The 21469-nt window shown below is 43.2% G+C and overlaps 1 protein-coding gene across 1 annotated transcript in view; it reads right to left on the bottom strand.

Moving 5' to 3' along the window:
- Positions 1 to 2360: 2360 nt before the first annotated feature.
- Positions 2361 to 21469, bottom strand: part of Swt1 (Swt1 RNA endoribonuclease) — a 43085-nt gene continuing 23976 nt past the window's right edge. The window contains exon 4 of the mRNA XM_068367011.1: positions 2361 to 2502. Within this exon, the coding sequence (XP_068223112.1) occupies positions 2361 to 2502 (142 nt within the window). The remainder of the gene's footprint in view (positions 2503 to 21469) is intronic.

Below are 21469 nucleotides of genomic sequence, written 5' to 3'. Positions count from 1 at the left end.
CGACCTCGACCCTGAATACCTTTATAGGGGTAAGTGATCAAACAGCAAAGTTATTACATAATTATAAATTGTCGAACAGTGTTGATACTTGTTTGGTTCTTTATAGTTGGAAAGTGTGGGTGGATGGTGTGTCTACCACTTGCATGACATTGGTTTTGGCTTAGTTGCCATATATTGCCATGAGGTCCATTTTTCCTCAAATGCTAATTTCTGAATTTTGTTTATTTTTTTGCAAATTTGATTTTTTTCTTTTTATTTTGAATTTATCTTCAATAATGGCCAGCAGGCAGTTTTCCCTCGGCATGGATGTCATCAAAAAACTTCTAATGGAGTTAAAAAGAGATGTTGATGATAATATGGAGCTTGCAACCCCATTCTTCATTTCTAGTGGTAGATTAGGCTGTAAGAGTTGTTGCGGTCTGCGGCCATTTTGTTGACATACCTGAAAGGTAAGTTGGCATATCTCTATATAAATATGTTCTGTATAGAATTCGTGATATTTTGGTATATTTTAATGCATAAATATCATATTTTATAGGAGATACAATGATTTTCCAAAGAAATTTACATTGTGAAACTAGGCCGTCAAAAATGACCTTTAGATTTCGCCCCTGTTATAACAGTAAATTACATCTTAGTGCACATTTTATTATGTATTTCTGTTCTAGGATAATATGAGTTTATTCTATAAAAAAATTAGCCTCTTCCTATTTCATTTGGGTACCCAAAAAAATTCATGAAATTTGGACAAATTTTTTTGGCCAAAAAAGTTACCCTTTTTTTCTCATTTCAGATCTTGACTTCTATGGGTCCAACTCATTCCCAGCAATTACACGCTGTTGCTTTGCCATCTAAGAATGTGTCCCTAAAGGGATTTATGTGTATATGTATATTTCTATTTTTTGTGAATATTTACGTCAAGTCTTTTTTTTTGTATACTTAAATTTTTAATATATTTCCAATAAATAGTTATTTTGTAGATGGGTATCATTTATATTTTCAGTAGTTTTTAGCATTCTTTGAAGTATTTTTAGCAAGTCAAACAATACAGATTGATGCATAACTAAATTTTTCCTGAATTTTTTTCGGAGTCGGGGTCGTTCGCGACCGAGTATACCCTTAAAGGGGTGTCCGAGTAGCATACCTATCCAGGGTTAATACTGGCCAGAGAGTCTGATGTGAGAAACTTTTCTCTAATTATGGTAGTTATCTTTCCCCTGCACGCACACTGAATAAACAGGCTTATTCTATATACATTTGTGATTTCCCTCTAAACATCTGACAACAATATATAATAAAGAATTCCTTTTATATCTCTTTAAAATTCCAAACTTATTAGTTAAAGAACTCAATATAAGGCAATAAAATAAGACCATAGAAAAGTGGGTGAGTTTAGTTTGTCAATAAGAACAACAAAGCATTTTAAAAGAGAAATGATGAATACAATTTTTTATTTCTGAAGAAGTATCACGAAACTAGTCAGGACTTAATCTTATATTTTGTTTTTCTGCATCTGAGCATCATGTTTTCCTGTGATTTTTATGTATATATAAATATATATATATATATATATATATATATATATATATATATATATATATATATATATATATATATACTGTATATATATATATATATATATATATATATATATATATATATATATATATATATATACATATATATATATATATATATATATATATATATATATATATATATATATATATATATATATATATATATATATGTGTGTGTGTGTGTGTGTGTGTGAATGTGTGTGTAACTCCACTTCTAACGCAGATAATTTAAAAAACAAGTTGCAGATGAAAATGCTATTATTTAGAATTCTGACTAAAAAATTAAAAAAAATTGTATGGTGCGTTCACGTGGAAGCATGTATAAGTAACAACCCGCCTCATTTTGTGCACAAAAAATTGCTGTTAATAGTGACATAACCATACGAATACCCTGAAAGACTGAAGAGTTCTCATTTTTTCTTTTTTTTAACAGAAAATCTTCATTACTGGGCTCCAACCCGTGTCGCCCAGTGAAATGCTCCTTTAGCACCATTTCTAAGGTATATAACTGCTATAAAAATGATAATAATAATAACATAGTTAAACATCAATCGTAAAACAAACGAGGGAGCGAACACGAGACAGGAGAAATCAAGCCTGGCGGCGCTGGGAGTAGGCAGGGCTACCAACATAACATAGGGCCACTGGGAGTAGGCAGGGCTACCAACATAACATAGGGTCAATGGTGCTAAAGGAGCATTTCACTGGGCGACACAGGTCTCTCGCCCAGAAATAGATTTTTCCTTCGTCAAAATCCCTTTTGTCAACCTTACAAAATACCTACTTGACAATGCCGATTCCAAGTCGCATAATAACATCACGAAGATTAACAGCACTACAATAAGCGTCCTCACGGGTTATTTGTTTACTGTTGAGACGGGGGAGATCATGGTGTGCACCACAGCCATCTAGAATCATAGCCCTGGAAATGGCAAAAATATTTTTATTTCAAGAGAGCATTCATAATATAGTTCATAACTGAATAAAGGAAGCTATTCATGATGGGTAATTATACGAACTGTACAGGCGTTATTGTGCAATATACAGTAAACCTGTATGCGCAATTATCATGAAACTTGTTGAGCTCAAATTTTCTTTATAATCTTAGAGAATCACATCATATGCAATTATGAAATGCATGTTGCATACCTGAAATGCATTGCACAAGGCTAGGTTATAATACTGCACTCAGCAAATTAGGCTTTGAGACACATCCTAGTAAAAATATACACAAAACTTTGAGTCTATAACATACATATGCACTAGAAAAAAGTAATTATGAAAATAAAAACAGAAGTACTATGCATTTCCCGTACATACAAGAAGTAACCATTTACGAGAGGTTCATCCAGGTAATATCAATGAGCTTTGCTAATTAAGAAACATAATAAATGCATTACTATTGGTCTAGAATGCAAAAACTTCAGAACAAGTAAGATTTATTTAAATGTTTTGGAAAATTGATTTGGTTGTCAACTAACCATTTTCACACCATAGGTTATCTGTGTATACAGGCTGCTACCAAACACTTGATCCAAAGCTGGAATTTCAGGTGTGGATAATCTATCTAAAACTCCTGACCCGTTCTTCTATCTCCTATTTGAATGGCATTTCACAAGAATCTGGATTCCAGTAACTAAAGTCTTTGATATATAAGAATATGAGACCATACACATCCCTTTGTTATCATAAAAGTGGGGCGAGATAGAAGAATCTAAGCTTTGAGATGAGTACTTTAATTCTCTATTAATCTGTGAAATATTTTCCAAAAGAAAATATTTCTAAAAAATCAAGATAATTAGCTAGACCCTTAAGACCATGAGTTCCGATTTTCAGGGGAGAAAATTACCCTGCCTCCGGCTCTTCAAGAGTTTATTCCTAAGCCAATAATGTGACCAAACACATCATTATCAGACCTTCACCCAGAGAAAACTGGGGTAATACATTTCATTATTAACTATGACTAGTAGAGGTTGACACTTCTAACTTGGATAACAAATTCATTTTTAGTTTTGACATTATGCATTCTAACTTGTATCCTTTAATAGCTGAAATACACAGTTTCTTAAACATAATTCAAACCAAAATATTTAACAACATATATCTAAACTGGGCAATAATGAATTAACTGAAATAAGCAAGACATTGTCTTCTGTATGATATAGTAAGAAATTCTTCAATGCTCAAATGAGTATTTACTGCTCTGTAATGAACCCTTCTTCTATCTGATTAAAATTGTATAAAATATGAGTGGTACCCATTCTTAGTCGTAACAGTATTTGTGTCACGTACATTGCACAGTCAAATTCAATCAAATTAATTATTCACAGCTAAGTGATTGGTTCAGAAATTGTGGTCAGAAGAACTGGGGAATTCCATTGCTGTCCTGACCCATTCTTCGATCTCTGATTCTAATCATATTTGACCCGTGCCTAACCTAACCCTAGCTTTGACCTCTTTTAAGGCTCTATAAATTGTGAAATAAATAAAATTACCAGTAAATCTTCACAGTAAAAACTCTGTACCGCTAGAAAGCCTTTAGTTTATTCATTTTCCTGCCAAAGCCAAAGATCATAGGAAGAATTCCTAGACCATACATACAAACATATACCAAGGCACTTCCCCCCAATTTTGGGGGTTAGCTGACATCAACAAATGCCCCCTGTGGCCCGGGGGGCATAAAAACAATTAGAATAGCCCCATTATCCCTGCGTGTCGTAAGAGGCGACTAAAAGGGACAGGACGAGGGGATTGGGAACCCCCTCTCCAGTATCTACATCCTGTGAGACATCCTAGACCATAAGCTCCTCAATACTATCCTATTCCACGACTGAGAACCTTTTAAAATCTTGAAACAATAACTCTTGAAAACCTTTTGATCACCCTTCTTACATATAATTAACCCTTTTACCCCCAAAGGACATACTGGTACGTTTCACAAAACTCATTCCTTTACCCCCATGGACGTACCGGTATGTCCTTGCAAAAAACTGGTATTTACATTTTTTTTTGCATTTTATTTTTAATTTTTTGAGAAACTTCAGACATTTTCCAAGAGAATGAGACCAACCTGACCTCTCTATGACAAAAATTAAGCCTGTTGGAGCAATTTAAAAAAATATACTGCAAAATGTGCTTGGAAAAAAAATAACCCCTGGGGGTTAAGGGTTGGAAAGTTCCAAATTGCCTGGGGGTAAAAGGGTTAATAATACTTGACCACTATCGCTAAGCATGTAAAAATACATAATCTTAATATTTTATTATTTCATTTACAGGCAATTTTTGGAAAAATCACATTTGGTAAGTAGATGCTTACTCCAATCTTGTAATGGACCTTCTATACCATCTAATATGTTATTTTTATAATAAAATAAATTTTTGAATATACTTACCCGGTGATTATATAAGCTGCAGCTCTGCTGCCCGACAGAAAAACTCTACACTCAAAATCCGCCAGCGATCGCTATGCAGGTAGGGGGTGTACTTCAACAGGGCCATCTGTCGTGCAGGTACTCAGTACTCAATGTAAACACAGAACTCAATTTTCTCCTCGGTCCACTGGGTCTCTATTGGGGAGGAAGGGAGGGTCCTTTAATATATAATCACCGGGTAAGTATATTCAAAAATTTATTTTATTATAAAAATAACATTTTTCAATATTAAACTTAGCCGGTGATTATATAGGCTGATTCACACCCAGGGGGGTGGGTAGAGACCAGCATTAATTGTTTACATTATTATGAGCTAAGGATTTTGTATTTCATTTTAGCAGTTATTCAAAATAACAAACACAAAATAAATAAGTACCTGGTAAGGAAGTCGACTTGAACAATTACTCTGCCTTTTTTAAGTACGTCTTCCTTACTGAGCCTCGCGATCCTCTTAGGATGCTGAGCGACTCCTAGGAGCTGAAGTATCAAGGGTTGCAACCCATACTACAGGACCTCATCAAAACCTCTAATCTAGGCGCTTCTCAAGAAAAGAATTTGACCACCCGCCAAATCAACCAGGATGCGAAAGGCTTCTTAGCCTTCCGGACAACCCAAAAACAACAATAAAAAAAATTTCAAGAGAAAGATTAAAAAGGTTATGGAATTAGGGGAATGTAGTGGTTGAGCCCTCACCCACTACTGCACTCGCTGCTACGAATGGTCCCAGGGTGTAGCAGTTCTCGTAAAGAGACTGGACATCTTTAAGATAAAAAGACGCGAACACTGACTTGCTTCTCCAATAGGTTGCGTCCATTATACTCTGCAGAGATCTATTTTGTTTAAAAGCCACTGAAGTAGCGACAGCTCTAACTTCATGTGTCTTTACCTTCAGCACAGCATGGTCTTCTTCATTCAGATGGGAATGAGCTTCTCGTATCAACAGTCTGATATAATAGGAAACTGCATTCTTTGACATAGGTAAAGAAGGTTTCTTAATAGAACACCATAAAGCTTCTGACTGTCCTCGTAAAGATTTAGTTCGTCTTAAATAGAACTTAAGAGCTCTAACAGGGCATAAGACTCTTTCTAGTTCATTTCCAACCATATTTGAAAGGCTTGGAATATCGAACGATTTCGGCCAAGGGCGAGAAGGTAGCTCGTTTTTGGCTAGAAAACCAAGCTGTAAAGAACATGTAGCCGTTTCAGATGAAAATCCGATGTTCCTGCTGAAGGCGTGAATCTCACTGACTCTTTTAGCTGTGGCTAAGCAAACCAGGGAAAGAGTCTTTAAAGTGAGATCTTTAAAGGAGGCTGATTGTAGTGGCTCGAACCTTTCTGACATCAGGAATCTTAGTACCACGTCTAAATTCCATCCAGGTGTAGCCAAACGACGCTCCTTCGTGGTCTCAAAAGACTTAAGGAGGTCCTGTAGATCTTTGTTGTTGGAAAGATCTAAGCCTCTGTGACGGAAGACTGTTGCCAACATGCTTCTGTAACCTTTGATAGTGGGAGCTGAAAGAGATCTTTCTTTCCTCAGGTATAATAGGAAGTCAGCTATTTGGGTTACAGAGGTACTGGTCGAGGATACTGATACCGACTTGCACCAATTTCGGAAGACTTCCCACTTTGACTGGTAGACTCTAAGAGTGGATGACCTCCTTGCTCTAGCAATCGCCCTGGCTGCCTCCTTCGAAAAGCCTCTAGCTCTAGAGAGTCTTTCGATAGTCTGAAGGCAGTCAGACGAAGAGCGTGGAGGTCTGGGTGTACCTTCTTTACGTGTGGCTGACGTAGAAGGTCCACTCTTAGAGGAAGAGTTCTGGGAACGTCCACCAGCCACTGAAGTACCTCGGTGAACCATTCTCTCGCGGGCCAGAGGGGAGCAACTAACGTCAACCTTGTCCCTTCGTGAGAGGCGAACTTCTGCAGTACCTTGTTGACAATCTTGAACGGGGGGAATGCATAAAGGTCTAGATGGGACCAATCCAGTAGAAAGGCATCTATATGAACTGCTGCTGGGTCCGGGATCGGTGAGCAATATATTGGGAGCCTCTTGGTTATCGAGGTTGCGAAGAGATCTATGGTAGGTTGGCCCCATGTGGCCCATAGTCTCTTGCACACATCCTTGTGTAGGGTCCATTCTGTTGGGATGATTTGACCCTTCCGACTGAGGCAATCCGCCATGACATTCATATTGCCTTGTATGAACCTCGTTACTAGAGAAAGGTTTAGATCTCTTGACCAGGTGAGGAGGTCCCTTGCGATCTCGTACAACGTCATAGAATGGGTCCCTCCTTGCTTGGAGATGTACGCCAAGGCCGTGGTGTTGTCCGAGTTCACCTCCACCACTTTGCCTTGAAGGAGGGACTTGAAGCTTTTCAAGGCCAGATGAACTGCCAGTAGCTCCTTGCAGTTGATATGTAACGTTCTTTGATTCGAGTTCCACGTTCCCGAGCATTCCCGACCGTCTAATGTCGCACCCCAGCCCGTGTCCGATGCGTCCGAGAAGAGAATGTGGTTGGGGGTCTGAACAGCCAGGGGCAGACCCTCTCTGAGGTTGATACTGTCCTTCCACCAAGTCAGTGCTGACTTCATCTTCTCGGAAATGGGGATCGAGACCGCTTCTAGCGTCTTGTCCTTTTTCCAGTAAACAGCTAGATGAAATTGAAGGGGACGGAGGTGTAGTCTCCCTAACGAAACGAACTGTTCCAGGGATGATAGCGTCCCTATCAGACTCATCCACTGTCTGACTGAACATCGTTTCTTCTTTAGCATGTTCTGGATGCATACCTGGGCTTGACTTGTTCTGGGGGCCGACGGAAAAGCCCGAAAAGCTTGACTGTGAATCTCCATCCCTAAATACACTATAGTTTGGGATGGGACCAGTTGGGACTTTTCCATATTGACCAGGAGACCCAATTCTTTGATCAGATCTAGAGTCCACTTTAGATTCTCCAGACAGCGACGACTGGAAGAAGCTCTTAGAAGTCAGTCGTCCAAATAGAGGGAGGCTCTGATATCCGCTAAATGCAGGAATTTGGCAATATTCCTCATCAGCCTCGTAAACACAAGAGGAGCCGTGCTTAGGCCAAGGCACAGGGCTTGAAATTGGTAGACAACCTTGTCGTAAACGAATCTCAGAAAAGGTTGGGATTCTGGGTGGATGGGGACATGAAAGTATGCGTCCCTTAGGTCTAAAGAGACCATCCAGTCTTCCTTTCTGACCGCTGCTAGAACTGACTTTGTGGTTTCCATGGCGAACGTCTGCTTTGTGACAAAGACATTCAGCGCACTGACGTCTAGCACCGGTCTCCACCCTCCTGTCTTCTTTACCACTAAGAAGAGACGGTTGATGGTCCCGGACTATGACTACCGCTCCCTTTTGTAGCAAGAGAGACACCTCCTGCTTCAAAGCTAGCCTCTTGTCTTCCTCTTTGTACCTGGGAGAGAGATCGATGGGAGACGTTGCTAGAGGGGGTTTGCGGACAAACGGGATCTTGTACCCTTCTCTGAGCAACTTCACAGATTGTGCATCTGCGCCCCTTTTCTCCCAGGTCTGCCAGAAGTTCTTGAGTCTGGCTCCCACTGCTGTCTGAAGAAGGTGGCAGTCAGACTCTGCCTTTAAAGGACTTGGTACCTTTCTTCTTCCCACGTCTCCCTTCGGCACGAGCACCTCCTCTGCTGGAGGCTCTGCCACGAAAGGGCGGAATGAATCTGGACGCTGGAGTGTCCATCCTGGGTCTAGATACGGTAGGCAAAGGGGTGGCTTTGCGGGCAGAGGACGCAACCAGGTCATGGGTGTCCTTCTGAATCAAGGAGGCAGCAATCTCCTTTATCAATTCCTCTGGGAAGAGGCACTTTGAGAGAGGAGCAAAAAGAAGTTCCGATCTCTGACACGGTGTTACTCCAGCTGACAGGAACGAGCAAAGGTAGTCCCGTTTCTTGAGGACCCCGGAAACGAACGAAGCCGCAAGCTCACTGGATCCGTCACGTATGGCCTTGTCCATGCAGGACATAATGAGCAAGGAAGCTTCCTTGTCAGAAGGGGAGATCTTCCTGCTCAAAGCTCCCAGACACCAGTCCAAAAAGTTAAAAACCTCGAAGGCTCTGAACACTCCTTTCAACAGATGGTCTAAGTCTGAAGGAGACCAACATATCTTAGAGCGTCTCATGGCTAGCCTGCGGGGAGAGTCTACTAGACTTGAGAAGTCGCCCTGGGCAGAGGCAGGAACTCCCAAGCCGAGAACTTCTCCCGTGGCATACCAGACGCTCGATCTGGAAGAGAGTCTCGCAGGGGGAAACGTAAATGCTGTCTTCCCAAGGTTCTTTTTGGACTGCATCCAATCTCCCAACACTCGTAAAGCTCTCTTGGACGAGCGGGCGAGGACGAGTTTCGTAAAGGCAGGCGCGGATGACTGCGTGCCTAAAGCAAACTCAGAAGGAGGAGAGCGCGGGGCCGCAGATACAAACTGATCAGGATACATCTCCCTGAACAGTGCAAGAACTTTCCTAAAGTCCAAGGAGGGTTGCGTGGTCTTGGGTTCGTCGATGTCCGTATGCGGGTCGTCAATGTGTGCAGCGTCGTCATCATCAGAGAGTCCATCATCTGAAAACTGAGGAGGAAGCGGCAAAGGGGGAGGAATCGGCTGGTCAGCTGAGTCCGGCAGCACGGGTGCACGCGTGACTGAACCGGACGCAACGTCATGGAACTGTTGCCCAGTCTGTGAACTGGCAACAACCATAGCAGCGCGGGGACGCAAAGCGTCTACTCCAGACTGTCTAGTCTGCTGTGGGCGAGAAGAGGTAACCACACTGGGTTGCGGAGGTTGACGCACCGCGTCAAAACAAAACAACTTAGGCTGTTGTTGTAACTCGCGAACGTCAACGGAAGGTTCCGTGCGTCGCTGAACGTCAACATGCGGCTGGCAGGGTACACTGGAACGCATGGGTGGCGGGACTCTCACAGCTGGAGTGCGGGAGAAGGTAGCCTCAGCGTCCACTGGACGCACAACCGTGGGTGGTTGTAGGCTAGAGGTTGGTGCAGCGTCAACCTTCTCCGCACGAAAGTCCTGCATCAATGACGTTAACTGTGACTGCATGGTCTGCAGCAAAGACCACTTAGGGTCTACAGGAGCAGGTGCGGCAACAGACGGTGTTACTGCCTGATGCGGTACCGCTTTGCCTCTCTTAGGAGGTGAGCAGTCATCGGAAGACTGCAGCGAGTCCGAACTGACCCAGTGGCTACAACTGGGCCGTTGGACTTGCGCGGAAGGGACCGACTTGCGCTTAAGAGGCCGCGAGACCTTGGTCCATGGTTTCTTTCGAGAAACCTCTTCCGCAGACGAGGAATAAATGGGCTCTCTTGTCTTCGTGTGGGTGGGGCGATCTTGGTTAGATACGCCCGAAACCACGGAGGGAACGTCTGTTCGCTGATTAAAGCCTCTCGAACCCTTTGGTCGTACGACATTGCTTCTCCCCTGGGCTTGGGAGCTTGCAAGAGGTCCCGGACTGGGAGGACGACAGGCACGAACAGACGAACCCTCAAGCGCAACACTATCCACAACACTTTCCACAACACTACCACACACTTTGTCACTACCCACTGCACTCTTACACTTCAACTCCTTGACGTCTGCCATGAGTTGGTTACGGTCACTAGCCAATGACTCGACTCTCTCACCCAGAGCCTGGATGGCACGCATCATATCTGCCATCGAAGGTTGTTGAGTGCTAGAAGGGGGATCAGGAGCAACCACTACACGGGAAGGAATAGGTTGTGGGGCATGAGGAGAGGAAAATTCAACGGAGCGAGATGAACTTCTCTTGACTCTATCTCTCTCTAGCCTACGTGTGTATTTCTGGAATTCGATGAAATCGAATTCCGAAAGCCCAACGCATTCCTCACATCGATCTTCCAATTGACAGGTCTTATCCCAACAATCGGAACAAACGGTGTGAGGATCGATAGAGGCCTTCGGAAGACGCCTTGAACAGTCCCTAGCATTACATTTCCTGAACTTAGGGACTTGAGAAGGGTCAGCCATTTTGAATTAGTCAAAGGGGAAATCAAAATCTATCCAAAGTCGTCAACAAATAATCCAAAATCAACAAAAGAATGCAAGGATGTATTGAAGATAACGTCTGCAAAGCGAAAGCTCAAAACTAGAAATGTGTACTTCACCAAAAAATGTGAAAACCAATCCAGTAAGCAACAGCGAATTTAGTAGGTCTTGCCGGTGGCACGACAGAGAGAAAATTGAGTTCTGTGTTTACATTGAGTACTGAGTACCTGCACGACAGATGGCGCTGTTGAAGTACACCCCCTACCTGCATAGCGATCGCTGGCGGATTTTGAGCGTAGAGTTTTTCTGTCGGGCAGCAGAGCTGCAGCTTATATAATCACCGGCTAAGTTTAATATTGAAAATTACCTCTTTATCTTATATGTATATATCTTATAGAACTGGCCGATTATATTAACTACTTAGTTATAACACTGCACATGGTTAATATTCCTCCCGTAGTGTCATCCATCGGTACCATGGGAGGAGGAGAGGGGGGGAGAAGAAATATAATTCTGTTTTTCTAATTAGAGATCAGGGAGCCTACGATTTTGATGTTTTTTAGCATTATAACCGAAAGATGAGATTCACTAAAATACTACTGTATCGAATATTTTAAAAGTACAGTCCTGCAATTTTCATTTTTCTTAACCATACAAACCTGAGTCCTATAAAAGGAGTAGAACTTCAGCGAAGTTGGAATGGCCATTTGAACTTCAAACGATGTAAACATAGCGATAGTTGCCTGCTGGTTGGCGGGTAGGCCCCGCCCACTTGACAGGTGGAGCAACCCTCCCTTTGACCTTTAACCTAGGGCAGTGTACTTATAGAACTCAGGTTTGTATATAATTAGGAAAAATAAAAATGACGTTACAAAAATTTGCGATTTGTTCCTACAAAAATACAAAACCATCGTCCTTTAATATGAGAATAATCCTTGGGAGGGCAGAAGACCTTATAACAAAAAATGACTGGTTGAGTGACTCGAGAGATGTCAATGTGCTTTGATCATGGAGAGGAGAAAAATACAGGATTCCAGTCACCTTCGTTTTTACCTGAGCATGAAGATGTCGCAGGTATAAGGCTAGGTCTCTACCAAAAACCAGTAGATGGTCATGGAAGGATCTACTGTATTTTCTTAGGGATATACGTGTGAGCATTTAGATTTCCATACATTTTGTCCATCCTCTTCGAATGGGAGGAGGGGAGAGATACTTCAATACAAACTAAGCTATAAAGAAAAGCTACTCTGGTGAGTGGTTTACCTGCATCTATCGTCCGGTCTAGCTCATAAAGGCACGACAGCTGCAACCCATGAGAGGGAAAGAAGAACGAGGAAAAATGGCCATATATTCTTACCTCTCACTCTAGACTTATGTCACAACCACTCTCTTGAACAACAAAATGCTTCTTACCTTGAGAGGGAGCTGGGCTTGCTACACAACACGATGAGTAGTGGGTATACGTACTCCCAAAGATTGTGGGCGGTAAAGGTTACCTAGCATTCCCAGACTCTTACCCTGAGCACTAGCACCAGAGAGAGAATTTTTCTGAAGGCTAAGGTAGAACTGATACCTTTCCCTTCATGAGGTCGCACTCCAAGGCTCGCTTCACACAAGCAGTTTGAAACCATGCGGCAGATTCCCACATGTCAAAGAGCACATCTTCACACGAGCGGTTGTTTCCCGTGCGGTTCATCTGCATCGGGGAACAGAATACAGTACAAGCTTCTCGGTGTTTGTACGAGATGGAGGATGTGAAGAAGAAAGTGGTATTTGTGTATATAATAAATACGGTGCTAAAAAGAAGCAATTATGTAAATGGTGGATGCACCTAATAATAATAATAATAATAATAACAATAATAATAATAACAATAATAATAATAATAATTATGTTATTTTCATTAGTAAAATAAATTTTTGAATATACTTACCCGATAATCATGTAGCTGTCAACTCTGTTGCCGACAGAAATCTACGGTCGGGATACGCCAGCGATCGCTATACAGGTGGGGGTGAACACCACAGCGCCATCTGTGGTCAGGTACTCTAGTACTTCTTGTCAACACCACCTCAATTTTTTCCTCGGTCCACTGGTTCTCTATGGGGAGAAAGGGTGGGTCAATTAAATCATGATTATCGGGTAAGTATATTCAAAAATTTATTTTACTAATGAAAATAACATTTTTCAATATTAATCTTACCCGATAATCATGTAGCTGATTCACACCCAGGGTGGTGGGTGGAGACCAGCATACATGTTAACACAGAAACTAAGTATCCCGTATTTTATTTTATTAGTTATTCAAAAATAACATAAAATAAATAAGTACCTGGTAAGGAAGACGACTTGAACCATTACTCTGCCTTTATTAAGTACGTCTTTCTTACTGAGCGTAGCGGTCCTCTTAGGATGCTGAACGACTCTTAGGTGCTGAAGTATAAAGGGCTGCAACCCATACTAAAGGACCTCATCACAACCTTTAACCTCGGCGCTTCTCAAGAAAGAATTGACCACCCGCCAAATCAACAAGGATGTGGAAGGCTTCTTAGCCGACCGTACAACCCATAAAAAGTATTCAAGAGAAAGGTTAAAAAGGTTATGGGATTATGGGAATGTAGTGGCTGAGCCCCCGCCTACTACTGCATTCGTTGCTACGAATGGTCCCAGGGTGTAGCAGTTCTCGTAAAGAGACTGGACATCTTTGAGATAGAATGATGCGAACACTGACTTGCTTCTCCAATAGGTTGCATCCATAACACTCTGCAGAGAACGGTTCTGTTTGAGGGCCACTGAAGTAGCCACAGCTCTCACTTCATGTGTCCTTACCTTCAGCAAAGCAAGGTCTTCTTCCTTCAGATGAGAATGTGCTTCCCTAATCAGGAGCCTGAATAGGTAAGAAACTGAGTTCTTAGACCTTGGAAGAGAAGGCTTCTTGATAGCCCACCATAAGGCTTCTGATTGTCCTCGTAAAGGTTATGACCTTTTTAGATAGTACCTAAGAGCTCTAACTGGGCAAAGTACTCTCTCCAGTTCGTCCCCCACCAAGTTGGACAGGCTTGGGATCTCGAACGACTTAGGCCAAGGACGTGAAGGAAGCTCGTTTTAGCAAAAAACCGAGCTGCAAGGAACATGTAGCCGTTTCAGATGTGAAAACTATGTTCCTGCTGAAGGCGTGGATCTCACTTACTCTTTTAGCTGTTGTCAAGCACACGAGGATAAGAGTTTTTAATGTGAGGTCCTCAAAAGAGGCTGATTGGAGAGGTTCAAATCTTGATGACATAAGGAACCTTAGGACCACGTCTAGATTCCAGCCTGGAGTGGACAACCGACGTTCCTTTGAGGTCTTAAAAGACCTAAGGAGGTCCTGTAGATCTTTGTTGGTGGAAAGATCCAAGCCTCTGTGGCGGAAAACCGCTGCCAACATACTTCTGTAACCCTTAATCGTAGGAGCTGAAAGGGATCTTACGTTCCTTAGATGTAACAGGAAGTCAGCAATCTGGGTTACAGTGGTACTGGATGAGGAAACTGTATTGGCCTTGTACCAGCTTCGGAAGACTTCCCCTTTAGACTGATAGACTCTGAGAGTGGATGTCCTCCTTGCTCTGGCAATCGCTCTGGCTGCCTCCTTCGAAAAGCCCCTAGCTCTTGAGAGTCTTTCGAAAGTCTGAAGGCAGTCAGACGAAGAGCGTGGAGGTTTGGATGTACCTTCTTTACGTGAGGTAGACGTAGAAGGTCCACTCCTAGAGGAAGAGTCCTGGGAATGTCGACCAGCCATTGCAGTACCTCTATGAACCATTCTCTCGCGGGCCAGAGCGGAGCCAACCAACGTCAGCCGTGTCCCTTTGCGAGAGGCGAACTTCTGAAGTACCCTGTTGACAATCTTGAACGGCGGGAATGCATACAGGTCGAGATGGGACCAATCCAGCAGAAAAGCATCCACGTGAACTGCTGCTGGGTCTGGAATCGGAGAACAATACAACGGGAGCCTCTAGGTTATCGAGGTAGCGAACAGATCTATGGTTGGCTGACCCCACAGGGCCCAAAGTCTGCTGCAAACATTCTTGTGAAGGGTCCACTCTGTGGGGATGACCTGACCCTTCCGGCTAAGGCGATCTGCCATGACATTCATATCGCCCTGAATGAACCTCGTTACCAGCGTGAGCTTTCGATCTTTTAACCAGATGAGGAGGTCCCTTGCGATCTAGAACAACTTCCACGAATGAGTCCCTCCCTGCTTGGAGATGTAAGCCAAGGCTGTGGTGTTGTCAGAGTCCACCTCCACCACCTTGTTAAGCTGGAGGGACTTGAAGTTTATCAAGGTCAGATGAACCGCCAACAGCTCCTTGCAATAGATGTGAAGTGTCCTTAGCTCCTGATTCCATGTTCCCGAGCATTCCTGTCCGTCCAAAGTCGCACCCCAGCCCGTGTCTGATGCGTCAGAGAAGAGACGGCGGTCGGGTTTCTGAACAGCCAAAGGTAGACTTCCTTGAGAAGAAAGCTGTTCTTTCACCACGTGAGAGTAGACCTCCTCTCTTCGGAAACAGGAACTGAGATCGTCTCTAGCGTCATGTCCTTTATCCAGTGAGCCGCTAGATGATACTGAAGGGGGGAGGTGGGGTCTCCCTAACTCGATGAACAGTGCCAGCGATGAAAGTGTCCCTGTTAGACTCATCCACTACCTGACTGAGCATCGGTTCCTTCTCAGCATGCTCTGGATGCAATCTAGGGCTTAGTATATCTTTGGGGCCGACGGAAAAGCCCGAAAAGCTCGACTCTGAAGATCCATACCCAGGTAGACAATGGTCTGGGATGGGACGAGCTGGGACTCCTCAAAATTGACCAGGAGGCCCAGTTCCTTGGTCAGATCCATAGTCCATCTGAGAATCTCCAGACAGCGACGACTTGTGGGAGCTCTTAAAAGCTAGTCGTCTGACGGAGCCGGACACAAGATCATGGTACTGCTGCACAGTCTGTGAACTGTCAACCATGGGGAAGCGAGGAAGTACAGTGACAACCCGAAGTTGTCTAGACTGTCTGGGTCGTACAGACAACTCCTTATCGGGTTGCTGAGGTTGCCGCACTGCGTCACAACAAGACACTTCTGCTGGTTGTTGAACGTCTTCCCAGTGACACACTGACTCCGTAAACAAAAAATCCTCTAACAAGGACTAAGCTTGGACTGCATGTCTTGCAACACAGCTCAAGGTCTATGGGAGCAGGTGTGGTAACAGACGGGGTTAGCGACTGAAGTGGAACCATTACCCTCCCTGGAAGCATGCTATGCTTAAATAAAAGTCCATAGGAGGCTAAGCAGCTAAAGGCTCCTCTCCAAATGACAGAGTCCTCAAGGGAAAATCAGAAGGAGGGAGAATAGCACTTTCTCATCTACAGGAACCATATCCGAGAAAAGCTAAGTTCTCTCAGTGAGGGTTTCACTGGTGCAAAAGCAGCAGACTAGAAGGCAACGTATGAAACTGCTTGACAGTCTAGTGAGTTGGCAACAACCAAAGATGTGTGACTGAGAAGCATGCGGTAAGGTATGCAGAGCATGCTGTATGTAGAGCATGCTGTAAGGTAAGCAGAGCATGTTGCATGGCGTGCGGCTTATGCTGCATGGGATGAGGCTCATGCTGCATGGGATGAGGCTCATGCTGCATGGTATGAGACTCATGCTGCATGGGATGAGGCTCAAGCTGCAAGGGATGAGGCTTATGCCGCATGCGTTGAGGAGGATGCCGCATAATATGAGGCTCCTGCCTCATGGATTGAGGCGGTTGCCGCATAGCATGAGGCTCCTGCCTCATGGTTTGAGGAGGATGCCGCATAGCATGAGGCTCCTCATAAGCATGAGGCTGCCTCATGGGTAGAGGAGGATTTTTTAAAGAAATCTGAACCTGACACTAATCTAGCTGTCCGAGGATTTACCTGGTGAGACATCAGTCTCTTTACCAGCGAGTTTTACCAGATTTCCCCGGGCCACCACGTGACACAATTGGTAGTAATTCATTCAAATTACCCCTAATGAGTCAATATGGATAAATATCAACACAACATCGTGTTCAAATAGAAATAAATTTCTACCTCATACTTGGGATCGAACGCTAGCCCCTTCTAATGAAAGGCCAGGTCGAAACCAACCATGCCACGAGAGCCCATTCAAGAGTTGAGGTTCTTGCCTCAAGAGTGGAGGTGGCTGCCGCAAGAGTTGAGGTTGCTGCCTCAAGGATGGTGGAGGTTGCCGCAACGCGAGAGGTTGCTGCATAGCGCTGGTATCTGGCAACTCCCAATGCGGCAGCTCACGCGTGGAGGTAGGTTGAGGAACCTCAACTTCATACGTCTGGCAGGGTGGACTGCGCAGAGGTGGAGTTGAGGTTGCTGCCTCGAGGATGGTGGAGGTTGTCGCACCGCAAGAGGTAGTTGCCTCGAGGATGGAGGAGGTAGTCGCAACGCATTAGGCTCCTACCTCAAGGGTAGAGGAGGTTGCTGCAAAGCATAAGGCTCCTGCCTCAAGTGTTGAGGAGGTTGCCGCGTGGCAAGAGGCTCCTGCCTCAAGGAAAGTGGAGGTTGCTGCACAGAGCTGGTATCTGGCAACTCCCAATGCGGCAGCTCACGCATGGAGGTAGCTTGAGGAACCTCAACATCATACGTCTGGCAGGCTGGACTGCGTAGAGGTGGAGGAGCGCTCGCAGGAGGAGGTGTGTTAACCTTCTCTGCCTGAAACTCCTGCATCAACACCGCAAGCTGAGACTGCATTGTCAGCAGCATAGACCACTAGAGTTTAAGAAAGACAACAACAAACGGAGCTACTGTCCGTTGAAACTGAAGGTCTAAAACAGCTGGTGCGGCAACAGACGGAGTTACTGTCTGTTGCGATACCACCTTGCCTCTCTGGGAGGTGTGCAGTTGTCGTACTGCAGCAAGTCCGAACTGACCCAGTGCTAATGGCACCACCTAGGAGTTGGACTTGCGCGGAAGGGACCGACTTGCACTTAAAAGCTGCAAGATTTGGTCCATGGTTTCTGCGAGAAACCTCTTCCGCAGACGAGGAATAAATGGGCTCTCTCGTCTTTGTGTGGGTGGGGTGATCACGTCGGCTACGTGAGTTGGTTACACCCGAAACCACGGAGGGAAACGTCTGTTCGTCGATCAAGGCCTGCTGAACCCATAAGTCCTTCGACATTACTTCTCCCCTGGACTTGGGAGCTTGTAAGAGGTCCCAGACTAGGCGAACAACTGGCACGAACAGACGAACCCTCGAACGCAACACTGTAAAACTTTGCGCTTATCACTTTATCACTTTTGATTTTCTGTTTGCACTTATTTCACTGAACTCGAAACTTTAAGTGGTTTGTACCTGAAACACGCAATTCTATCCTTCATTAAAAGTTAGTAATTGCGAAAACAGTATTACAATGTAACAGAAAAACATAATGAAAGATAAATAATTCAGTGGCTGGAAAAGAGATTAAACACTAGATCAAATAAACTACGTTTAAAATCTCTCACCGCATAAAGTCTGAGAACAAGAATAAAACTCTAGAAACGTTTACCTTCTTCCCCTAAAGAGACTAGGGAGAAGAACAAAAACGATAACAACGTTACCCGCTTGAACGAAACGTTTATCCTCCTCTCTCTCCCTCCGTCTCTATCTCTCTCTCTCTCTCTCTTGACTTAGCACCTGAGAGAAGAGCCCAATTATATATATCGTTAAAACATATATTGTTAAAGGAAAAAAACTGAAAGGTTTCCCAAATAAAAAGTTCCTTTATTAGAATAGAACCATTTAAGCTAAGAAAGAATGAACAAAACGCTAGAATCGGTTTACTCTTACTGCAACGTGACACCGTGATAGACTCTCTCTCTATCGTAACGATAGAGCGCAAGTTGAACGTTCTGAACGTCAACAACTGCAGAGACAAAACAAAACGTTAGTTCAACTTTGAAAACAGTACAAGACTATCAAAGAAATTCTTTCAAAAACATCAAAATAGCTTAATATGTTAACAGGTAAAAACGAAATGACGGGCTCAAAGTTAATTAACTTCGGTACCAAGAAAAGACCGCCTACTATTAGGAAAGGTCGAATATAAACAAATATAAAAATTAATTTAAATAAGTTTATAAAAAAAGGAAGTTAATCAAAGAGGCCTATAAAAGGCGGAGAGATATAAAATAATTCTATAACTTTGTTAAGCAAAATTAAGAGAGTCTATACTCTCTTCGACACCAACACTTCCGTCTAAGGGAAGGGTCGGCCATTTAAAAGTGAAAGAGAGTTCATACTCTCTTCGTACCAAAATTAAATCAACAATTAAATCAAATTAATTCCAAAAACTTGCTAAGCTAATGATATAGCTTCCTGAATAGCGAAGGCTAAACTCTAGAGCAAATACATCACCAAATCGTGAGCAATAACTCCAGAATCAACAGCGTATCCATGTAGGTCTAGCCGGAGGCACGACAGAGGAAAAATTGAGGTGGTGTTGACAAGAAGTACTAGAGTACCTGACCACAGATGGCGCTGTGGTGTTCACCCCCACCTGTATAGCGATCGCTGGCGTATCCCGACCGTAGATTTCTGTCGGCAACAGAGTTGACAGCTACATGATTATCGGGTAAGATTAATATTGAAAAAATATCATTTCAGCAATAATCCTCATTTCTTCTAACAAGATGGTATCATCGAAAAACACTGATCGATCCTTTTGCATGCTCTCTCTTTCTCTCTCTTGATTGCTATTAAAAGATTGGATAGTTTATCTTACGTAACATATAAGAAAAAGAAAATCACTTGTACAGTATAATCATGATGTTATTTTGTTTAGTGTACCTTTAGCACAGTCTATTATTATTATTATAATAATAATAATAATAAAGGGATTTTGACGAAGGAAAAATCTATTTCTGGGGAGAGACCTGTGACGCCCGGTGAAAGTCCTTCTTTTCTAATATAAATCTTCCAAATATAATAGAGAAAGATAAAAGCATGGAATGCAGAGGTTACAACCCTCCCGCAAGCACCTTGTTGGTGTCGTATATCTAACAAGGGCGTGTGTAAACCACTATTCACAGGCTGTCTTCCATTTAGATAATCCCTTCATCAAAGGGGAGGGCCGTGACAGGCCTTAGAGAATACAGTTGGGTTACCCTACCGACACCTACCACTCGCGCTTACCAGGTCATCCTTCTGATTTTGGACTTGCTCGCAAGTTGAGATTGTTTTTGCACAGTGTTTTTCGAAGAGTTTCTCGTTATTTCAACATGACTGACGTTGCTACTTCACCCTTACCAATGTTAAGTACCATAGTTTGTTTTGGCAGCTTATTGCAGTAACCACTGCTACTGCACTTGGGAAAAATGTTATTTTTATTAATAAAATAAATTTTTGAATATACTTACCCGATAATCATGTAGCTGTCAACTCCGTTGCCCGACAGAATTCTATGGAGGGATACGCCAGCTATCACAATACTAGAAGGGGGTGTATTTACCAGCGCCACCTGTGGCCAGGTACTCAAGTACTTCTTGTTGACACCTCCTCAATTATTCCTCGGTCCACTGGTTCTCTATGGGGAGGAAGGGAGGGTCGATTAAATCATGATTATCGGGTAAGTATATTCAAAAATTTATTTTATTAATAAAAATAACATTTTTCAATATTAAACTTACCCGATAATCATGTAGCTGATTCACACCCAGGGGGGTGGGTGAAAACCAGTGTACAAGATTAAAGGATAGCTAAGTATCCCATATTTCATATAATCAGTTATCCACAATAACAATGAAATAATAAGTACCTGGTAAGGAAGTCGACTTGAACCGTTACTCTGCCTTTAATAAGATCGTCTTCCTTACTGAGCGCAGCGTTCCTCTTGGGAGGCTGAATCAACTCAAAGGTGCTAAAGTATACAGGGCTGCAACCCATACTAAAGGACCTCATCACAACCTTTAACCTTGGCGCTTCTCAAGAAAGAATTGACCACCCGCCAAATCAACAAGGATGTGGAAGGCTTCTTAGCCGACCGTACAACCCATAAAAAGTATTCAAGAGAAAGGTTAAAAAGTTATGGGATTATGGGAATGTAGTGGCTGAGCCCTCGCCTACTACTGCATTCGTTGCTACGAATAGACCCAGGGTGTAGCAGTACTCGTAAAGAGACTGGACATCTTTGAGATAGAATGATGCGAACACTGACTTGTTTCTCCAATAGGTTGCATCCATAACACTCTGCAGAGAACGGTTCTGTTTGAAGGCCACTGAAGTAGCCACAGCTCTCACTTCATGTGTCCTTACCTTCAGCAAAGCAAGGTCTTCTTCCTTCAGATGAGAATTTGCTTCTCTAATCAGAAGCCTGATGTAGTAAGAAACTGAGTTCTTAGACATTGGTAGAGAAGG

The sequence above is a fragment of the Palaemon carinicauda genome, chromosome 44 (assembly GCF_036898095.1).
Source record: "Palaemon carinicauda isolate YSFRI2023 chromosome 44, ASM3689809v2, whole genome shotgun sequence".
In the NCBI taxonomy this organism is placed as follows: Eukaryota; Metazoa; Arthropoda; class Malacostraca; order Decapoda; family Palaemonidae; genus Palaemon; species Palaemon carinicauda.
The sequence above is the reverse complement of the archived record's forward strand: the minus strand, read 5'-3'. Positions and strand labels throughout refer to the sequence as shown.